Source organism: Hydra vulgaris, chromosome 03 (genome assembly GCF_038396675.1).
Source record: "Hydra vulgaris chromosome 03, alternate assembly HydraT2T_AEP".
Classification (NCBI taxonomy): Eukaryota; Metazoa; Cnidaria; class Hydrozoa; order Anthoathecata; family Hydridae; genus Hydra; species Hydra vulgaris.
In genome coordinates, this window is record NC_088922.1 from 3,572,988 (window position 1) to 3,593,281 (window position 20,294).

The following is a 20,294-nucleotide window of genomic DNA, read 5'->3' on the forward strand; positions in this document are numbered from 1 at the left end:
ATATGATTACGATAAATCCTAATCCCAATAACTGGAGCATTGAAATTTTTAAATAATTCTTGTTATTTGTCCGTAATTTTATTATTGAAATTTTATGTTAAAATCTGTGAAAATTTATAAAATTTGCACTTTAATTTTTCATTGGTATTAATTATCATTCATTTATCATTGGTACTCATTAATAATTAAGAAGATTGATAACAACATTGAACAGATGAATATTGAGCTGCTAAAAGTAAATAAATGGTTCTGAGCTAATTCTCAATAAACTCTCAATAAACGTAGACAAAACTCATTATACATTATTTTATAAAAAAACGCAGAAAGAAAACCTGCCACTTAAATTACCATTTCTTTCTATAAATAGTAAAGAATTTAAAAAACAAGAATGTTTAAAGTTCTTAGGAGTCTATGTAGATGAAAACTTATCTTGGCTTTCCCACATAAAATACATTGAATCAAAAATTAAAAAAAACTATTGGTATAATAAAGAATTAGTTCTTTAATTAATACTCAAAGTCTCAAATTAATATACTTCAGCCTAATTCATAGCTATATCAATTATGGTAACATTTCGTTGGCAAACACACAACCCTCTAAAATTAAAAGGATATTTAGTGTACAAAAACATGCTTGCAGAATTTTAAACGGAAAAAACAAATTTGAGCTGCAAAGCCATCAATGAGGGTAATGAAGGTGATGAATGTATACGAGATAAATACATTCCAACACATGATCTTATGTATTATCATTTAAAAAATCTCACACCGAAAAACTTTGAAATAAAATTTAAGAGAAATTAAAACAATAACTATTCTCTGTGATCGAGAGGCTCACATACACCCTACCTCGTAAACTAACTAAATACAATGAATACAGCATGACATATCGAGGGCCTAAGATGTGGAACAGTTTTAAAAATAACCACATCAATTTGGTGAAAACAGTAAATTCATTTTTATATAAAATGTTTTATATAAAAAAAGAAATTTTGAAATCAAATGACAGCTTTGAATATTAACATATACACTATCGTTTTTTTGATATACACTATCGTTTTTTAACCTAATTTTTTGATATATTCAAAGGAACTTATTCCTCTTATTGTCTTTTTTTACGGAGTTTTGTCATTTTTTAAAGATTTTTTAACGAAGTTTTTTTTTTGTTTTTTTGTTTTTTTATTATAATAACTTTATTTTCTTCGCACTTGTTAAAGCTCACATACGGGCTCTATGAAAATATTGTGGTGACTCTGGTTATCCATATCTTCTTTGAGCTCCTGTCTGTTTATATGAATATATATATATATATTTTTTTTTTTTTTATGGAATAATTTTTTTTATATTGTTGTATGAACAGCAATATATATATATATATATATATATATATATATATATATATATATATATATATATATATATATATATATATATATATATATATATATATAAAACATTTGCAATTATCTTTTAACTTAAGTAATGAATGGTTTTTTACCCAATTAAAAATGTTTTAAGTTTTAAATAATTTCCGCTTAAAGCAAAAACTTTCTTAATAAAAATGATTAATTAAATTTAAAAATTAAATAAAGGTTGTTTATTATATTAAAAATAATCTAATAGACAAATAATATAAAAAGTAATTATAATATAATAAACACGAAATATATAAAATAATATTATACAAATTAATCTAAAAGTAATTTAATGAACATTAAAAAAATTTTCTTAAGATAAATTAAAGAAAAAGCTTATTATTTTAAATTAAATTTTTGTTCAAACTTTGTTCTTAATTTTTAAACAATTTAAGAAAAAATTTTGTAATGTCAATAATATCTATTAGGTGTTATTGTTAATAATTTAGTCACTGGAACACTTACGTGGATTTGATTTAACCACAATGGTACCCCATAGAGAAAGTTATGTTGTATTGAAATCAAACTAGTAATATCATTACGAAATAATAAATATATAATAATCAAATGATAACATGAATGGTAATATTTGTTTAAAGCCTTATATCTTACAAGTTTAATTAAAAAAGAAAAAATATAAATATTCTGAAATCTCTTCAAAATATAAAAATTGATAGTATAACAATATTTCAATAACATTTTGCTTTAATTTTAAATTTTACTCAGCCTGTTCAGCCTGTTCAACTACCTTATTAGAAACAATAGAGCAAGTTTTAGGAATAATATCACGAAATGAACTCGTAACAATAAAAGAACATCTTCAGCTAACTAACAAAAATATATCTTTATGACTTAATAAATAAATCTTTATGATTATAAATTAAGAAAAATGTTACTCATTAACATTAAAATTACAAAAATCATCAAAAAAGTATAAGAACTATTTCAACAACTCAAAAAATAACAACTGTCTTCGTGGTTATAGTTTTACAGAATAAATGAAAATCAATTTTGTAAGGCAAGTTGTCATAAATTTCATGGCAATCCTTGGGTTTAACACTTTTTAAATGTTGTAAATGTTCATATTTAGATTTTGAGGTTGGCAATCTTTCAGTAAAGAGTTGTGGTGGAATCACTGGTTGAACTCGTTTTGGTCTTTGTCGTAATTGTTTAATTGTTCATCGTAACTTAGTTTGAAATCTATTGTACCATTGGGATTGTATTTTAGAACTCTGATATCAACCACATATTACCTTAGTACCTCATAGTACCTCTTCCAGGACGTATTGTATCATATATAAGGTTGCTTTTAATACTATAATCTTTAAAAAATGTATATTCTACCATTGCTACCTTATATGGAGATGGATTCTTCTTTGGTAACTAAAGAGTATTGACTAGGTAAAAATATTTCACGGTGTTTTAAATTTCTTTCTATTACCGAATGAACTGAATCTACCTCCATTTATGTATGACCCTTTTCTAAAAAATTTTGCGTCATGACTACTTTTTTTTGGATTGCCAATTGCAGAAGTACGTTCGAAACAACTGCATTTTTATTTTGTGATGTACATCCATCAGTAAAAATTATGACATCTTTTGGGGATTAATCAATGATTTTATTTAAAAAACTAACAAAAAATAAATCGTAAGTTGATGCTTTTAAATCAGTTGTTGTTTAATCAAACCAAAAACACTTTACTTTATTAGTGCCAAGATTGTATACTGTAAAATTATGAACCATCAGTTTTGTTTTAAAATACAATGCACTGGCTATCAAGTATGGACATAATTTCACTGCTTGTAAATTAGCAGTGATAACGTGAATTGCTCCATTTTTCGCAGCTTTTTTATCTAAAGCTTTTTCCTGTCTAGCTAAATTTTTCCGTGATACATCTTGTTGATACTCTTGCTCTGTAATATTTCCTGTTCTGTATGAACAACATAGATTGCATGCATCTTTCTTTGGTTGAAACAAAACTATGTTTTCATCTTTCAAAACATCTTTAAATAGTTTTCTGGAAGCCATTCTCTGTCCATTTTTTTTTAGCATTTTTAACGTAGATACAATAGAGCTCACGTTTAGACTGTATTAAGGGTTCTAGATACAATTTTTAATTTCCTTTCTGCAGTTGTAAGAAGGCAATTTAGGCATAGCTCTTAAAAGTATTTGTCCTAAATCTTTCAATTAATGGCAAGGCCATGCAGTATCATTACGTTTTGTTGTTGTATCATGGTTGTTTAACGCAATATAAAATTGGGCATTACGTCACGAGTTTAGCACAAAAATAACAATTTCCGCATAAAAAGTTTAAGAAAGCCTCAACTTTGAAATCGGAGTACTTTTGTTCTTTAAATGATGCTATCATCTTTAAATAAAAAAAATGTGAGGGATCTATCTTTCCTTGTAAAACGAATATTTACATTAAACGAACAAGAAATAAAAATTGTAAAAATATTGCTAATGATTTGGGATCACTTTTCCGTTTTTTGCAATTTTTACGGAAAACCATAGCTATGTTACCAAGTCTTGTGCCAACTAAGATTTGGTAACATAGCTACATGCTTGATAGTTGAAATTTGGAGCACTTGTTATATCCAGATTTCCACGGACACTGATAACTTTTTTATAAAAAGGTAATTTTTAATGCAATTATATTTTTGTTTTTATTCTTTTTAAACGAAAAGCGTAATATTTTTGAAATGTCCGCAAAACTAGTAATACTTCAACTTTTTATAAATATGAAAATCAAAAAATTATTTTCTGTACCTCTAGCTATGTTACCAAATATGTTTTCAAACTTAGCATGTTCAGCAACAATTTTTTTTTAGATTTTTTTAGTAAATATTTAAGGGGCAACCCCCCTCTGTTTTTAAATCTAAGTATTTTCACAAAAAATAATATGGGTTTCAAGGTTTTAGTAAAACAATAACTTTATTGAAAAAAATATATGTGGTTTCCTTGGTAACCGAAAAATACCCCTAAAATGACCAAAAAATGACTTCACGTCGTCTAAAAAACAAGAATTTGAATACATATTAAGCATTCAAAATTTCACCACAATATTTTCATAAGGTAGGGCTATGAAATGAGCGGATCAGATTTTTCAAAAAGTTTTGTCACCATCACCATAGCGCGATCAAAGATCATGGTCAAAATTTTCATCGATTTTATGTCCTTTTTTTTTATTAAATAAAAAAAAAAATTCATTCCATTTATTTCACAGAGTATAATATGGTAAACACTTCATGAAAATTTCTTATTAAAATGTAATACGGTTCTCAAAATATATTGGACGGCGTGCACAAATTTCTATTTTGAGAAAAAGGCAATTTAAGTTAAATTTTTAAATACATTATAATTTTTTTTATAAAAGCAGTTAAAATGTAACCAAAGTTTTCAAAATCCACCAGGTACATACAAGTCACCTTCTTTTTCGATTATTTTTTCATTTTTTTTAACTTCTTCGCACGTAATATTTGTCTTTTTAACTTTTTAGCAGGGGTTCTAATTTTTAGCAGGGGTTTTAAATTCTAATTTCTGTTTTTTTTGATTTTTCATCATTTTATGCTTTGCATCCTGAAATTATATGAAAGCCTGTTTCCATGACCAGTTACTTTTATATATCAATAGATGCTTTTGCTCTAATGTTAAAGTTGGCAACAGTATTATATACCCCAATTTCAAATTGTGTCAGTAATAAAAATGTATGTTTTGGTATACGGCCCCAAATCATTCCATTAAAAGATTCATTGGTATTTTGAGTCTTACCGTGCAAGCATTTTTGTAACTCACTATCTTTGCTTAAATCCTCAAATATAGGTTTTACTTTCATAATGACGTCCACTGGTAAACCAGGTCCTGGCTTATATGTTGTTGTCTTATTTATTTTATCGGCATTTTATTTGCACCAGCTGTCTGCACCAGTGGGGCAGTGTGGGAATGTAAGCTATTATTTTTTGAGGAAACAACATGAAATAGTGGTGCTAACAAAGTTTTGTAAGCACGATCGATTGTCGCATCTATTAGACGGCTTCTGCCACCAAGACCTTTTTCTATTTTCTTTAAAGTTCCAACTCTTTTTTGATAATGACCAACACATTCAAGCTTATCAATTTCTATATCAGGGTATGTATTTTAAACACTCATGTAACTTTTACTATCTCCATCACCTAAATATTGAACATATCGTAACTTGCGATTGTCAATAGAATGTTGAAAGATTGTTCTTGCCATGTTCCGTCACAAGATACACAAATATCAGTTAATTTCAAAGCTGTATTTTGCAATTTATTAGCAGCATTTATCATTGTTTTTTCAATGATAAATGCTGCTAATTTAAAACTAATAACAGCTTTTGAGATTACATTTAACAGTTTTTCAAAATTGTTTTTAGTCATTGGCTTCGGTAAATTCATAATGGTACAAAACTTTCTTATGCCTGCATATCCATTACTTATTAAATTATTCGTTTATTGATATCAAATCCTTTTTTATTATAGCCAGAGTTAGAGGTGTAGAATTTTTGAAAATAGTTGCAACCTCTTTTCAGACACCTAAGATATAGTGACGAAAATAAACCATGCTGTTGAGTAAATCTTTCACTTAATGAGAGTGTGGAACAACCACACTCTCATCAATGAGAGTGTGGAACAACCACACTCTCATTAATGAGAGTGTGGAACAACCACACTCTCATTAATGAGAGTGTGGAACAACCACACTCTCATTAATGAGAGTGTGGAACAACCACACTCTCATTAATGAAAGTGTGGTTGTTCCACACTCTCTGTGGAACAACCACACTCTCATTAATGAGAGTGTGGTTGTTCCACAGAGAGTGTGGACTCAAAAAAGAACTTAAAATAGACACTAAAATAGCAACATCTATGATACGATATGATACCAGATATGGCAGATCTATGATAACCAGATAAGCAGATAAGCAGATATGGCAGGTTTCGAAATAATTGTATCTTCTAAGTTTTCGACTTTATGAGCTGAAACTGATAAATTAAGCTGACAAATGAGCTGAAACTGACAAATTAAGAGAATTTTCAATAATTGGTTGAATAACACAAGAGATATTGGCAGCATTTGAATTTATTGTCGGCAAATCTATATTATCAGAGACGCTGTCAGTATTCAGAGAGTTTTGGACATTTCCCATAAATCTTTTTCTTTTATTATGAGTTTGTGTACATCTCTTCACTCGAGAAGCTTTTCCATGTTTACTGATAAAACTAACCTTATAAAATCTCAAGAACTGACTGAAATTGTCGTACTTGATGTACCAAGAAATAGTTCAAGGTTATGCATTTCAAGTGTAACACTATTTTGGGTGAAATTAAGGTAAAAGTATGATGCATAAAGTTGAATAAGTGCGTTTCTATGACTATGAGGGATATCACTTAGGAGTTAGTTAACTTAAATAGACAATTTAAGATAGACAAAGGGTAATCTGAGACTTCTAAAACAAATTTTATGATTCAGCACAATTGAAAATATTTGAAACTAAAAAAAAAAAATTTAAATTTTGAAAATTTTAAGGGGGGACAGCCCCTTACAGCGGTGACGCAACTTTAATCATTACGTCCCAAACCACTGTCTAATGAATTTGAAGAAAACAACTGTTTCAGTGAGACAAATAACAGATAATAAAAAACAAAGTTTCGCGGATTATTTTATTTAAATGAGAATTCAGTCAGATTATAAAAAGTATTTTCGTTATGGAATGGAAATAAAACTAGTATCAATTGCATGTACAAAGATCGTTTACTTAAAGTACTTATCGTATATTAATAGTATATTAAGTAAAAAAATTTTATTAATAAAAATCCTCAAAAACGAATTATCGAATGATTTAAATTGCCTATATTGTTATGTATATTTATAAAAAATGTGTGTTATTTTTCCACCGAAAAGTATTAATATCGATCTAAGTACCAAGAAATTATTATAAGACCGAAAAGCAAAAATAATTTAAAACTTATTGTTTGTTTGTTTTTTAATGTTTTTTTTATATTTTGAGATTTTTTTTTCCGCCTATTGTAGTGCCTGTATCACTCGGTGATACAGGCACTACAATAGGCGGAAAAAAATAATTCCGCCTATTGTAGTGCCTGTATCACTCGGTGTAATTTTTTTTTTTTTGTACATGTTTATTTTACAACTACAAAGTAATTACAAGTAACCAATCACTGATTGGAAGTAAAGGTATACAAATTTAAATCATAAATATAAAGTTCGAAATATACGAGGTAAATAAAAATATAGTTGCTTACAACTCCGAGACATGAATAAAATAAATACCAATTACAACAATATAATAACGTGTAGGTAAAAATAATCCGAGAAATATATCTCTATATTACTCCAATTAAAATAAAAAATACAATAAATAAAAATAAATCTGCTGATTTTTTGGAGGAGAGTTTAGATGTTTCACTATAAGTTTATTTACCACATTTCAAAATAATGTTAGTGCATAAATATGATAAAAACGAAATTTGTGTAAGATTGATAAAAAGAATTACTAACACTTTATATGTTGAAGAGTTAATTACATTTTATATGTTAAAGAATTAATTACATTTTATATGTTAAAGAATTACTTACATTTTATATGTTAAAGAATTACTTACATTTTATATGTTAAAGAACTAATTACATTTCATATGTTAAAGAATTAATTACATTTTATATGTTTTAAAACTAGTCTAATATTTATATTACATATAAGTCAGCAAAAATATAATTTTTCTGATTATTTTTGCTAAAAAGTAGCATTAAAATTTCAAAATTCAGTCAAGTTCGTCATTTTGCGCGCTTATTTAAAAATCAGAGCAGCCTTTGATTATTTTATTGAAAGTTAAAATATAAAACATTTAATTAGTGTTTATATTCTTTTTACAGAACGAAATTATCTTTAATTTTTCAAAAGTTATACAAGTTTAACACCTCTTAAGCAATTATTTTGAAAAAATAACAAGAAGCCGTATGTTCACTTTGAAACAGCCGTGGTATCTCTCTTAGATTTTTCTCCAAGCCTAACTGTCCACTCTTTAATACCCAACCCAGAATCATCTACTGAAAAGTCAAAAGTTGGAAATACACTTGGTGAGCTATTGTTTTCAGTACGTACAAACTCCGCAAAAAAAATATGGTAAATTATCCGTCATTTTCTTTAAATCTTTCAATACATAACTTGATGTATTTTATCTTCTTGATAAGAGTTTGCTGTTATTCGCCATTTTAATCTTTAATAATCTAAAAAAAATTAACTTCATAAGAAATAAAATATTCATAATGATTTATATATTTTGGTGATATAATTAAATAAGAAATGCATTTATATAATATCGGTAACATACAAAATGTTCACCTTACAATATTCAGTCATTACTAATGACTTACATATTTATTACTAGTTACCAGGGTCGGTTTAACCACTAGGCGAACTAGGCGGCCGCCTAGGGCAGCAAGTTTTCTAGGGCGACACTAAAACTAGCTACATAAAAAATAAATATATTAAAAACATTGCAAAAATTCTTTTTCAGATCTCTTTGAATTAAATTTAGGAGATTTGAAAAGGTACTCTTTTAAATCGCGTCAAATAAAACAAAAGAATCAACTTTGATACTTTTGTTTCATCTGACGTGATTTCCTTTTTCTTTTTATACTTTTTATAGAGAATGAAATTTTGTAGCAATTAATACAATGGAAAGTTTTCGTTACTCATTTATAGAAAATTTTAGCACGTTTAATTTTATTGAGAAAATTGTTTTTGTTGGCGAGTTTATTCAGAAATAGTAAAAAACTAATTTTAATTAAATATTCCATGACAATTACCAAGTAGTATAGTAACAAGTTAACTGATTTATATTGTGTTTTTATACTAATAGAGTGTTATTATTTATATTTATGGAGCTTTAAAAGTTTTAAAATGCATCTTTAAAACTTTTATAAAGAAATTAAAATAATATTTTAATATAAAGGTATTAAAAATGCACGAGGTGATCATTTTTATTATTTTTAGCAGTTTCCTTTGTTATTTCAACCCATGATGGCAGAAAGAAAAAAATTGTCTGGTGCGCAATATCGTAAACGACGGGCTGCAAATGAAGGGTTTATAACAAAACAGGCTGGTTTTTTGTTAAAGTATGTTCACCGCAGAGAAATGAAAATGGCGCAGATGAGTTAAAAATCAAGTTGAAGCAGACAGGGAAGCCGATGAGATGACATTATCAGAAGAGTTTGAATTATATAATGTAATACAAGTAGCACACAAAGAATCTGAAGTGCATAAAATTGATAAATTCTCTGGTCTATAGCAATCTGGCTACTTGGGTCGTATTTGATGATGAAATGCGACAACTTTTGATAGAACATTGACCAAAACAAGTCGATCAGTTTGACTTTCCTAAGGACAGTATACACAGAAAATTTTTAAAAAACCATTACAACCGTCGGCTTGTCAATGGAGATGAAGTTCGCAGACATTAGCTGCAGTATTCTGTAAGTAATGACTCTGTGTATTGTTTCTGCTACAAACTGTTTACCAGTAGCACAATAGCTGCGTCATCTCTTTCTTCCAATGGTTCACATGATTGAAAAAACATGTCCGCAATTCTGTCAGGGCATGAAAAAAGCAGTGAACATCTAGCGAATTTTCATTCATGGAAAGAGTTTGAGCTGCGACTGCGAAACAATAAAACAATTGATGCCGAACATTTGCGTCTTGTTAAAAATGAAGAACAGTATTGGCAGCAAATCGTGAAACGGCTGATAGCTTCAGTTAGAGTTCTTAGTATGCAAAATCTTGCTTTTCGTGGAACACACGAAAAACTGAACACTGCTGATAACGGAAACTTTTTGAAATTTGTAGAATTTTTAGCTTTGTTTGACCCACGTATGGATGAGCATCTTCGAAAGATTAAAGACAATAAAACACATGTACATTATCTAGATAAAGACATACAAAATGAATTAATTCATCTTTTATCCCATGGAATCAAACAAAAAATTCTAACATCTGCTTGTGATGCTAAGTACTTTTCAATAGTTGTAGATTGCACACCTGATGCTGGTCATGTTGAACAAATGACTATGACCATTCGCTTTTTGGATGTGATTTCAAATCCAGAAAATAGCAATGCAGCAACAGCATCTATAAAGGAACATTTTTTAGATTATGTGCCTCTAAAGAAAAAAACTGGTGCTGGAATGGCTGAAACTATCATTAAACAGTTAGGCAAGATGTCTTTATCTATTGAAAACTTGCGCGGTCAGGGATATGACAATGGCAGAAATATGAGAGGGAAAAATAAGGGTGTCCAACGAAGAATTTTAGATGTCAATCCCCAAGCATTGTTTATTCCTCACTGTGCACATACATTGAATTTGGCTGTTGATGATGCTGTTAAATGTTGTTTAGAAGCAACAGCCTTCTTTGATCTGGTGCAACATGTATATGTATTCTTTTCTGCATCAACTCGTCGCTGGGAAGTTTTAACACGACATGTTTCTAATTTCACTGTTAAACCACTGAGTGAAACAAGGTGGGAAAGCCGAATTGATGTTTTAAAACCTCTCCGTTATCAACTTGGTGATATCTACGATGCTCTGGCAGAGATTGCGAACGACACAAATTAAACAGGAGCATCTGATAATTCAACACGGGTAGATGCACGGTTTGTTGCGAACGCTATTTCTAGTTTTAAGTTTGTTGTTTCTCTGGTTGTGTGGTACGACGTGCTGTTTGAGATCAATATAACTAGTAAGCAACTTCAGGCAAAGAATTAGATATGCATGGCGCCATAAACTTAAAAAAAAAAAAAAGTTTCTTGTAAATCGCAGAAATGAAATGGAGTTTAAGAAAATACAAGTAGATGCAGTTGAAATTGCAGTCAGTTTAGAGATACCTGCACTTTTAGAACCCAAATCAACCCGCATCAGAAGAAAGAATAAACAATTTAAATATGAAGGAGATGCCGAACCTATTCAAGATCCAAAAGAAAAATTCAATATAAACTTTTACTTTGCTACTCTTGAGACAGCAATACAATCGGTTGAAGAAAGATTTACTCTTATACAAACAATAAGTTCGTTGTTTAGTTTTCTTTATGATGCTCACAGTTTACAGAGTGTAACTAGCAAAGGAGTTATGGAACATTGCTTGAATTTTGAGAAAGCTTTGCAACATGGAGACTCCAAAGATATCAATGCAGTTGGTCTATGTAGTGAACTGAAATCAATTTCAAGACGAGTTGCAAGATATACATTGCCACTAGATTTACTAAATTTTATATTAAAAAATAATCTAACAGATTGTTTCCCCAACACTGTTATAGCTTTAAGAATCCTCTTGACACTTCCATTTTCCTTGGCTAGCGGTGAGCGAAGCTTCTCAAAACTCAAAATGATAAAAACATTTTTGAGAACGTCTATGCAGCAAGAAAGACTTGCTGGATTAGCTACTCTGTCAAGTGAAAATGATATTGCTAGAAACATTAACCTGACGGAACTCGTTTCTACATTTGCAAAAACAAAAGCGCGAAAAGTGAAGTTTTGAAACTATTTAATACGTTATAAAGTTACACGAATATACGCTTCTATATGATTATGGATGTATGTATTCTTCCGAATGTAATAACATAACTTAAGCATACTTTCGTGAAAATAAGTTGGGGAGGGGGAGGGGCGCAGTGTGTCACATTCGCCTAGGGTACCAAACACTACGGCACCGGCCCTGCTAGTTACTAATGACTTACATATTCATTACTACTTACTAATGACTTACATATTCATTACATTACATAGTCATTACTAATGACTGAATATTGTAAGACGAACCGTGCTAATGACTTTAAAATGAAAATTTAAACTTAAATTTTTTTAAAATGCTTTTCTTATTTAAAATTATTTAAAATGCTAATTTTAACAAAACTATTAGATTCCCATCATATTCAATCGAAAATTCGGAAAACTAATCCTATACAAGAGGTCCTGTAATTATATAGATAGTTAAAATAAATAAAAAAAGTAGTCCTGTAATTATATAGATAGTTAAAATAAATAAAAAAAGTAGTATTAATCGACAAAAAAATTGTTAACAAACACTTTTCTCTTTATAAAAACATGATCGCGCATTATTGTTTGAAAAAAAATAAACGATTAAACTTAACGAGGCAACATTTTTTAGAAACGCGTTTTTTAAAGACGCGTTTTTTTAAAGACGCGTTTTTTAAAGACGCGTTTTTTTAAAGACGCGTTTATTTAAAGATGCGTTTTTTGAAAGACGCGTTTTTTGAAAGACGCGTTTTTTGAAAGACGCGTTTTTTGAAAGACGCGTTTTTTGAAAGACGCGTTTTTTGAAAGACGCGTTTTTTGAAAGACGCGTTTTTTGAAAGACGCGTTTTTTGAAAGACGCGTTTTTTGAAAGACGCGTTTTTTGAAAGACGCGTTTTTTGAAAGACGCGTTTTTTGAAAGACGCGTTTTTTGAAAGACGCGTTTTTTTAAAGACGCGTTTTTTGAAAGACGCGTTTTTTGAAAGACGCGTTTTTTGAAAGACGCGTTTTACAAAAATGGTAAATAAACAAAAAAAAAAGTTTTTTTTTAATTACATTTGTATATAGATAATAAAACCAAAACTTACCTGATTTTATGTTGATTATATTCGATTATAAACCGAATTTAACAACACGTCAATTTAACAACAAATTACAGATATGCTCCAGATGATAATCGATGGCATACGCGGTACTGACATTTACCGGCCCCAGATACGCAGTATTGTTTTTGGGCAATAACCTGTATTCTATAGGTCAAATGAAAGTAACCTCAATATTGGCGGCTACCAATTAGAATCCTGCGTACATTGCCAACAAAATCTCAAATTGGCTACATTTGTTAGATACGCGGTATTATCCAATGCTAGTTACTCGGATTTGCATTATCCTCAACGAAATTAATTTCGTCGGGGATAAATTGGCAGTCGCCAATATAGAGGTTACTTTCATATGCCATATATTAAATTGCCTAGGCAATTTAATATATGGCATTACAATTAATTACTATTTTTTACTTTAAACCAATTGGTTTAAATGTTAGTAAATTTAACTTGAAGGTTTTAAATCCTTTAAGTTAAATTTAAAAACATTCATTATTATTATCGTTTGTATTTAGGCGCAGTTAAAGAAGTGCATTGACAGCTAATGCAACCCAAAAGGAGATAAGCGCGGCCGTGGCGCAGTGGTTAGAGCGATTGCTTTAGAAGCAGGAGATCCAGGTTCAAAATGAGCTCTGGATATATTTTCTTACCGCGTCACGGTAAGGAAGGCGTGAAGCTCCTGGTTAAATGCACTTCCGCGGTGCTCTGTGACAAGACCGTTAAGTCTTCTTGGGGCACCTAAATTAAAAAAAGAAAAAAAAAGAGGTTGAGTTGCGCAAATGGTTTGACAACGCCCGAGATCGAGATCAAGACAGCCGGAAAAAAAAGTATCTTCATCAGATAATACTGATAAAAATATAAGATTTGTGATCGTTCTAGGAAATTTGAGGATTGCTGTACGGTAATACTCGTGTGTGTGGCCAGGCAAGTTGTAATCTGATCAATATAGACACAAATTAAGCTTAAAAAATAGTTTTATTATCATATCCCGCAATTAACCATACAAAAAACGTGCCCATGCGGTTCCCGTGCGGAACCCTTTCAAAAATGTTCCCATGCGGTTCCCGAGCGGACACCTTGGATGTGGGTCCCGACTGGGTTTCCCGTATGGGTCCCATACTTTAAAAAACGCGGGCCCCGTGTTGTTTGGCTGGTTGGGTTTAAAGTAAAATTGTTTAAAAGTAAATGAATAATTAATAATCAACTAATGTAACAGTAATTTTCATCAACTTCTTGATTAAATTGCTAGTCAGGATTTAAATTGATCGTCGAGGATTTAACACTAATTAGTTATCAAGTAGTTTTTGTGAAGTAATTTAACAGTTTATATATATATATATATATATATATATATATATATATATATATATATATATATATATATATATATATATATATATATATATATATATATATAAAACAACGGAACTATTTTTTTTCAATATAACAGGTAATATTGAAAAATAAATAGTTCTATCGTTTTCAACTCTATGCGTTGCTATGATCTTCTATTTTATCAATTATAAATATTTTGTTAATGATAATCATTTCATGTCATGCAGTTTTATTAAAATATGTATTTGTGTTTTTTGTTACAATTCCTGCGTGACTACAGCTAGTGCTGAAAGATTAATTTTGATACTATAATTAATGAAAACCTATTTCAAGAAACTCGATGGGACAAGACAGGTTACAGACCTTTTTTATTCTGTTCATTGAAAATTCTTCAATCCGATGATTTGATGATTCTTAGAAGCCTGTCTGCACTTATTAAGGATTCACCCCCCTTCCCTCAAATTATTTGTAGAATCGCCTCTGTTAACAGTCTATTACAACGAGACATGACGATTTTAACCTGGGAGTCCATTCATTGAATTTGACACGGGTCACAGATGGTATAATTCCACCACTGAATTGAAACCATCGAAAACACTATATTTATAAATCGTAATAATTTGAAATTATACGTTTTATTTAAAAAACTTTAAAGATTTTTTGCCTTTATTTTTCAAATTTTCACCATCAAAAATACTCTCAAAACTCAGGAAAAAATATTGGCAACTTTCGACTGCAGATGAAAGCAATAAAAAAGTCCAAAAAACAAAACAAAAAAGTTTTTAGAAAAAAAAAAACACAATGAGACATCTCATAAACCTTGCTATGTTTTTATAAATAAAGGTTGACGTTTATTGGCGAAGCTTATTTATTACGCTGTTAAAATGAGATAATTTTGCTCATTTATCGAATTACAAAACATTAGAAAACTAAAACTCATTTGAGAGAAGTTTTATTTACTTGTAAGAAGTTATTAATGGACATAAGTAATAACTTGTAACAATTTCACGAGAAATTTGCCAACACAAAAGATAAGCAAATTTATGAGTATTTAACTAAAATTTTATTTGCTTGAAGCTTACTTTTTCTAAATCAAAATGATTTTTATCAAGTTAAAATGTTATAATTTACAGCTAAGATTTAACAAAATGAATATTATTTAGTGGGATCAAGTATTAGGTTAAAATAAATGACATATCTAACAAATTAGATATTATAAGTTCACAAGCGTAAGCAAAAAAAAATTAGCTTGGGATAAGCAAGCGTATTAAATTTGACAATCTTTTTAGCAAGTAAAAATTTATCTATTGCTCCACGTTCATTACTATACTCAATGCTGTCTATTTCTATAATTTCATTCCTTTACTCTATGCTGTCAGTCCCTACATATCTACTAATTCATAACAAATTTTAAAATGCTTACAAAATTTTATGAGCGCAGGTTGTTTTTTTTTAAACAAATTTACCACCAAATAAAGCTAGAGGTTGTTTAATTTGGGAGTAATGCAACATTACTACAGTGTACAGAAGTTCAGGTTGTTTAAAAGAAAAAGACATCAGTAAAAAATTCATTTTAAAAAAACATCAATACACCATACAAAAACTGGGTAGGAGAGGTAAAAATGGAATCAGAGGAAATAAAATTACAAGCCCGATATAGAAATAAGATATAAATTAAGTAAAAATAAAAAAATAAAGACAAGTACACGGCAGTTTTACTCTATGGTGTTCATTTCTACACCTCCATTTCTTTATTATATGTTGTCTGTTACCAGGGGCGGATCCAGACCATCAAGTAAGGTGGGCGATCTTATAAATAATTATAGTAATAAATCAAGTAAGGGGGGACAAATCATTTATAAATAATTTTTGTTTAAAAATTAAAGAGTAATATATATGACTATAAGTTAGAGTCATACTCTAACTTATAGTCATATATATTACTCTTTAATTTTTAATTTTAATCTTTAATTCTAAACAAACTATTTTAAACAGTGTAACTATGAAATGATGTCATATATTGGTATCTCAGTAGTCCGGTTTAAAATTTGCGCGGCACAACTTAATTGAATCACTTTTAAATAGTACACATAACATTTAAAGTTTACGTACTATTTAAAGTTTACTATTTTAGTTGTGCCGCGCAAATTTCAACGTGTTGAAAGTTTAACAGCAAAAATAAATTTATTGGAATTTCTAAATTTTCTTTTTATTTAATTACATACCAATTTTTTTGCAAATATAACAACACGACACATTGGTTTTTTTGCAAATATAACAACACGACACATTGGTTTTTTTGCAAATATAAGAACACGACACATTGGTTTTTTTGCAAATATAAGAACACGACACATTGGTTTTTTTGCAAATATAACAACACGACACATTTTCTTTTTATTATTTTACTTTTCATTTTGTTTTTTAAAAATGACGCATTTAATATTTTATTATAAATTTGATATTAGTAATGTTTGCTTAAAATATATTCAAAGTGACATGATAAACTGAACGTTAGGGATAGCCAATATGTAGAAACATTTATTAAGGTCTTCGGTTTCGCAACAGATTATTTTTTTAATTTTTTTCCAGCTTTTTCCTGTTTTGTTCTCTAAAATTCTTTTAAATAATTATCTCTACAATTAATTAATTATTACAATTAAGTTAATCTTATTGTTTTTTTATAATTTTGAAAGAATAACTTACCTGATACAAACCTGTTAGATTAATGTAATATTGTAAGTCATGTCGTGTAAGTGTCGCCAGTGCTGAACGTAGCTTCACAATCTTGCAAAGAATTAAATATTGGGTGAGAACACGAATGACAAAAAACAGACTAGTCGGATTGACCTAATTTTATGTGCGCAGAGAAATTCCAGTAAATATTGAAAACGATTGACCGATTTGCGAAGTCGGGAAATCGTAATTTAGGATTTATAATATAAGTTGTTAAAATAATCAACAAATAAAGTATGCTTTTTCACAATTTTTTTTGCAAATACTAAAAAGTTTTTTAAAAATTATGTTGGAGGAGGGGGGGGGGGGGGGGAATTGCCCCAACCCCCACCGATGTAACCCCCTATGGTTACATAGGACACAAACCTCCAATGTAATCCCCTCCTATGGATCCGCCCTTGTCTGTTGCTGGATGTCTACTGTGTGCACGGCAATGTCACTTTAAAAGTTCAAATTATTTCAAAATTTTATAAATTAACAACTTTCCTTTTACCTTCTCTCAATCTTCGTTTATCACATAAATTTAAAGAAAAATAAAAAATGCTTTTTATAGTTTCGTATAAAAAATAAAAATAAAAATTTTTATTTTAAATTAAGAGCACTTTCACTTTCACTTTTCTAGTTAATACGCAGCGCCCTACTCACGCCTTATTCACCCTTTCACAGGTTGAGCTCTAGATGTTCAAAAAATGCGACAAAAAAATATTTCTTAAAATTTTTATCGTCATTGACATTTTAAAAAATTGCGAATATTAAACAAACAAGTTTGTCATGCCCACAGCTGATAGCTGACAGCTGCACATTTCGCAAAATCACAAACGATCAACATGCATAATTAACAATTTTAGGAACAACGATGATCTTAAGTTTTTTTCAATTTGTTTGATTTTCCTTTAAATCTTATCAATGCAATAGAAAGCCTCATTAACTGTCAATTCTTTGTTTATTTCAGTTTGTTTATAATAATGAATGACAAAAACAATTGCTTGATCACTCAATGTGTACTTTTATATACAACAATTTCAAAGCAAGCGTAGTGAAATAGCTTTCCGTTTATAAAGTTTCATATGTTTTGCATCGTATTGTGAATCATAATTAATTTTTCAAGACAAGAAAAATAATACAAGAGAGATAAAAAAAAATGAAGTTTTCAATTCGGAGAATTATTCATCGTTTAATTTTAGAACGATTCTCATTTTTAAAATTGAAACTCAATTTATAGCTATCCTTTCTTGTATAATAAATTTTTTTTTTTTTTTTTTTTCTGACAAGTTAAATACGGAAATCAATTGAAACCGTATGAAATAAAAATTTTTTTTTTAATAATATTTCGTCTTATTTTTTCAGGGCTTCGCACTTGATAATAGAAAGTCAATTCAACGTTCTTTATAAATGAATGCGTAAAGAACGTAGAAATATATATTTATAAATATAATATATATATATATATATATATATATATATATATATATATATATATATATATATATATATATATATATATATATATATTTATATATATATATGTGTGTGTATGTATGTATGTATGTATGTATGTATGTATGTATGTATGTATGTATGTATGTATGTATGTATGTATGTATGTATGTATGTATGTATGTATGTATGTATGTATGTATGTATGTATGTATGTATGTATGTATGTATGTATGTATGTATGTATGTATGTATGTATGTATTTATGTATGTATGAATGTATGTATGTATGTATGTATGTATGTATGTATGTATGTATGTATGTATGTATGTATGTATGTATGTATGTATGTATGTATGTATGTATGTATGTATGTATGTATGTATGTATGTATGTATGTATGTATGTATGTATGTATGTATGTATGTATGTATGTATGTATGTATGTATATATGTATGCATGTATGTATGTGTGTATGTATGTATGTATGTATGTGTGCATGTATGAATTCCGTCAGGGTTAGGGTTTATAAATTTATGTATATAAAGAGAGTGAGTTAAAAAGTTGAGGTAACAAATAATTTAAAACTGGAATGAGAGAATGGTAAAATTAGGTAGGTTATGGAAAACATTTTTTAAAATTTATACATTTTTAAATTTGACGAACAATGCTTAAGTATGTTTTGAAATATAACAAAGTAAAATAGTAGATTAATATATTTTCAGTACAATTAACATTGGTTTATTCATGTGTGTGTGTGTGTGTGTGTGTGTGTGTGTGTGTGTGTGTGTGTGTGTGTTTGTGTGTGTGTGTGTGTGTGTGTGTGTGTGTGTATATATATACATATATATAAGTATATATATAAGTATGTGTGTGTGTGTTACATTAATTTGTTTCTTAGAATAAAGAAAATAAAAACATTTCACTTGTGTCTTAACCTTGAAGTTTGTCACAAAAGGTCCGGTTTTTGTTTTATTTATATTTTATTTGGTTATATATTTTCAAAGTATCGTAAAAGTAACCTTTACAATATATTTGCCCGAGTGTATTAAGGTGCAGTTATATAAATATAGTTATATAACTTAATATTTAAATACATTTACATTATAGTTATATAAATTAATATTTAAATACATTTGTGAGATATCTTTCTAAGATTATATAGGTACATCCTTTTATTCGGTTTTGCACAACCTCTAGAATTTTTTTAACACATTTAAAAAAGATACTATCTTATTTAAGCAACTCTCGATTGTATTAAGATTATGTTACAGAGTATTTAAGCTTTAGTTGTTTAAATAAACTTTAACCAAACCTGCCTTAAATGGACACTTTTTAAAAATGTCCTAAAAATTTCCAAATCTTCTATGTTAATAACCATCACAATCATTGTTATTTTGCGCGTCTAGTTCATGTTCAAGCTTCTCGCGCGTCTAGTTCATGTACGCTACTAAACTTGTACAACGTCTAAACGCAATTATGTCACTTGGTTTACTTTTAAGTACCATATCGTGTTACAAACTCTTTTTTTAATTAAAATTTTTTTTTTAGCTTCTTTAAAAAGTTTGGCGCATTGCTTGTAATTAGTTCGAGCTTATATAAAACGTCGTTTATTCATCCTGTTAATCGAGATTCTTATCAAAAAATTTAATTAAAGGATTAATAACGTCACTTTCAAATTCATAAATAATATTCCC

The 20,294-nt window shown here is 28.8% G+C and overlaps 2 protein-coding genes across 2 annotated transcripts; both read left to right on the plus strand.

Moving 5' to 3' along the window:
* Positions 1-10,034: 10,034 nt before the first annotated feature.
* LOC136078393 (zinc finger MYM-type protein 1-like) lies at positions 10,035-11,069 on the plus strand. Its single transcript, XM_065794164.1, has one exon. It carries the CDS (start codon positions 10,035-10,037, stop codon positions 11,067-11,069), a length of 1,035 nt encoding a protein of 344 aa, XP_065650236.1.
* A 211-nt stretch (positions 11,070-11,280) lies between these two features.
* LOC136078394 (uncharacterized) lies at positions 11,281-11,988 on the plus strand. Its single transcript, XM_065794165.1, has one exon. The coding sequence runs from the start codon at positions 11,281-11,283 to the stop codon at positions 11,986-11,988; it is 708 nt and encodes a 235-aa protein (XP_065650237.1).
* The last annotated feature ends 8,306 nt before the right edge of the window (positions 11,989-20,294 follow it).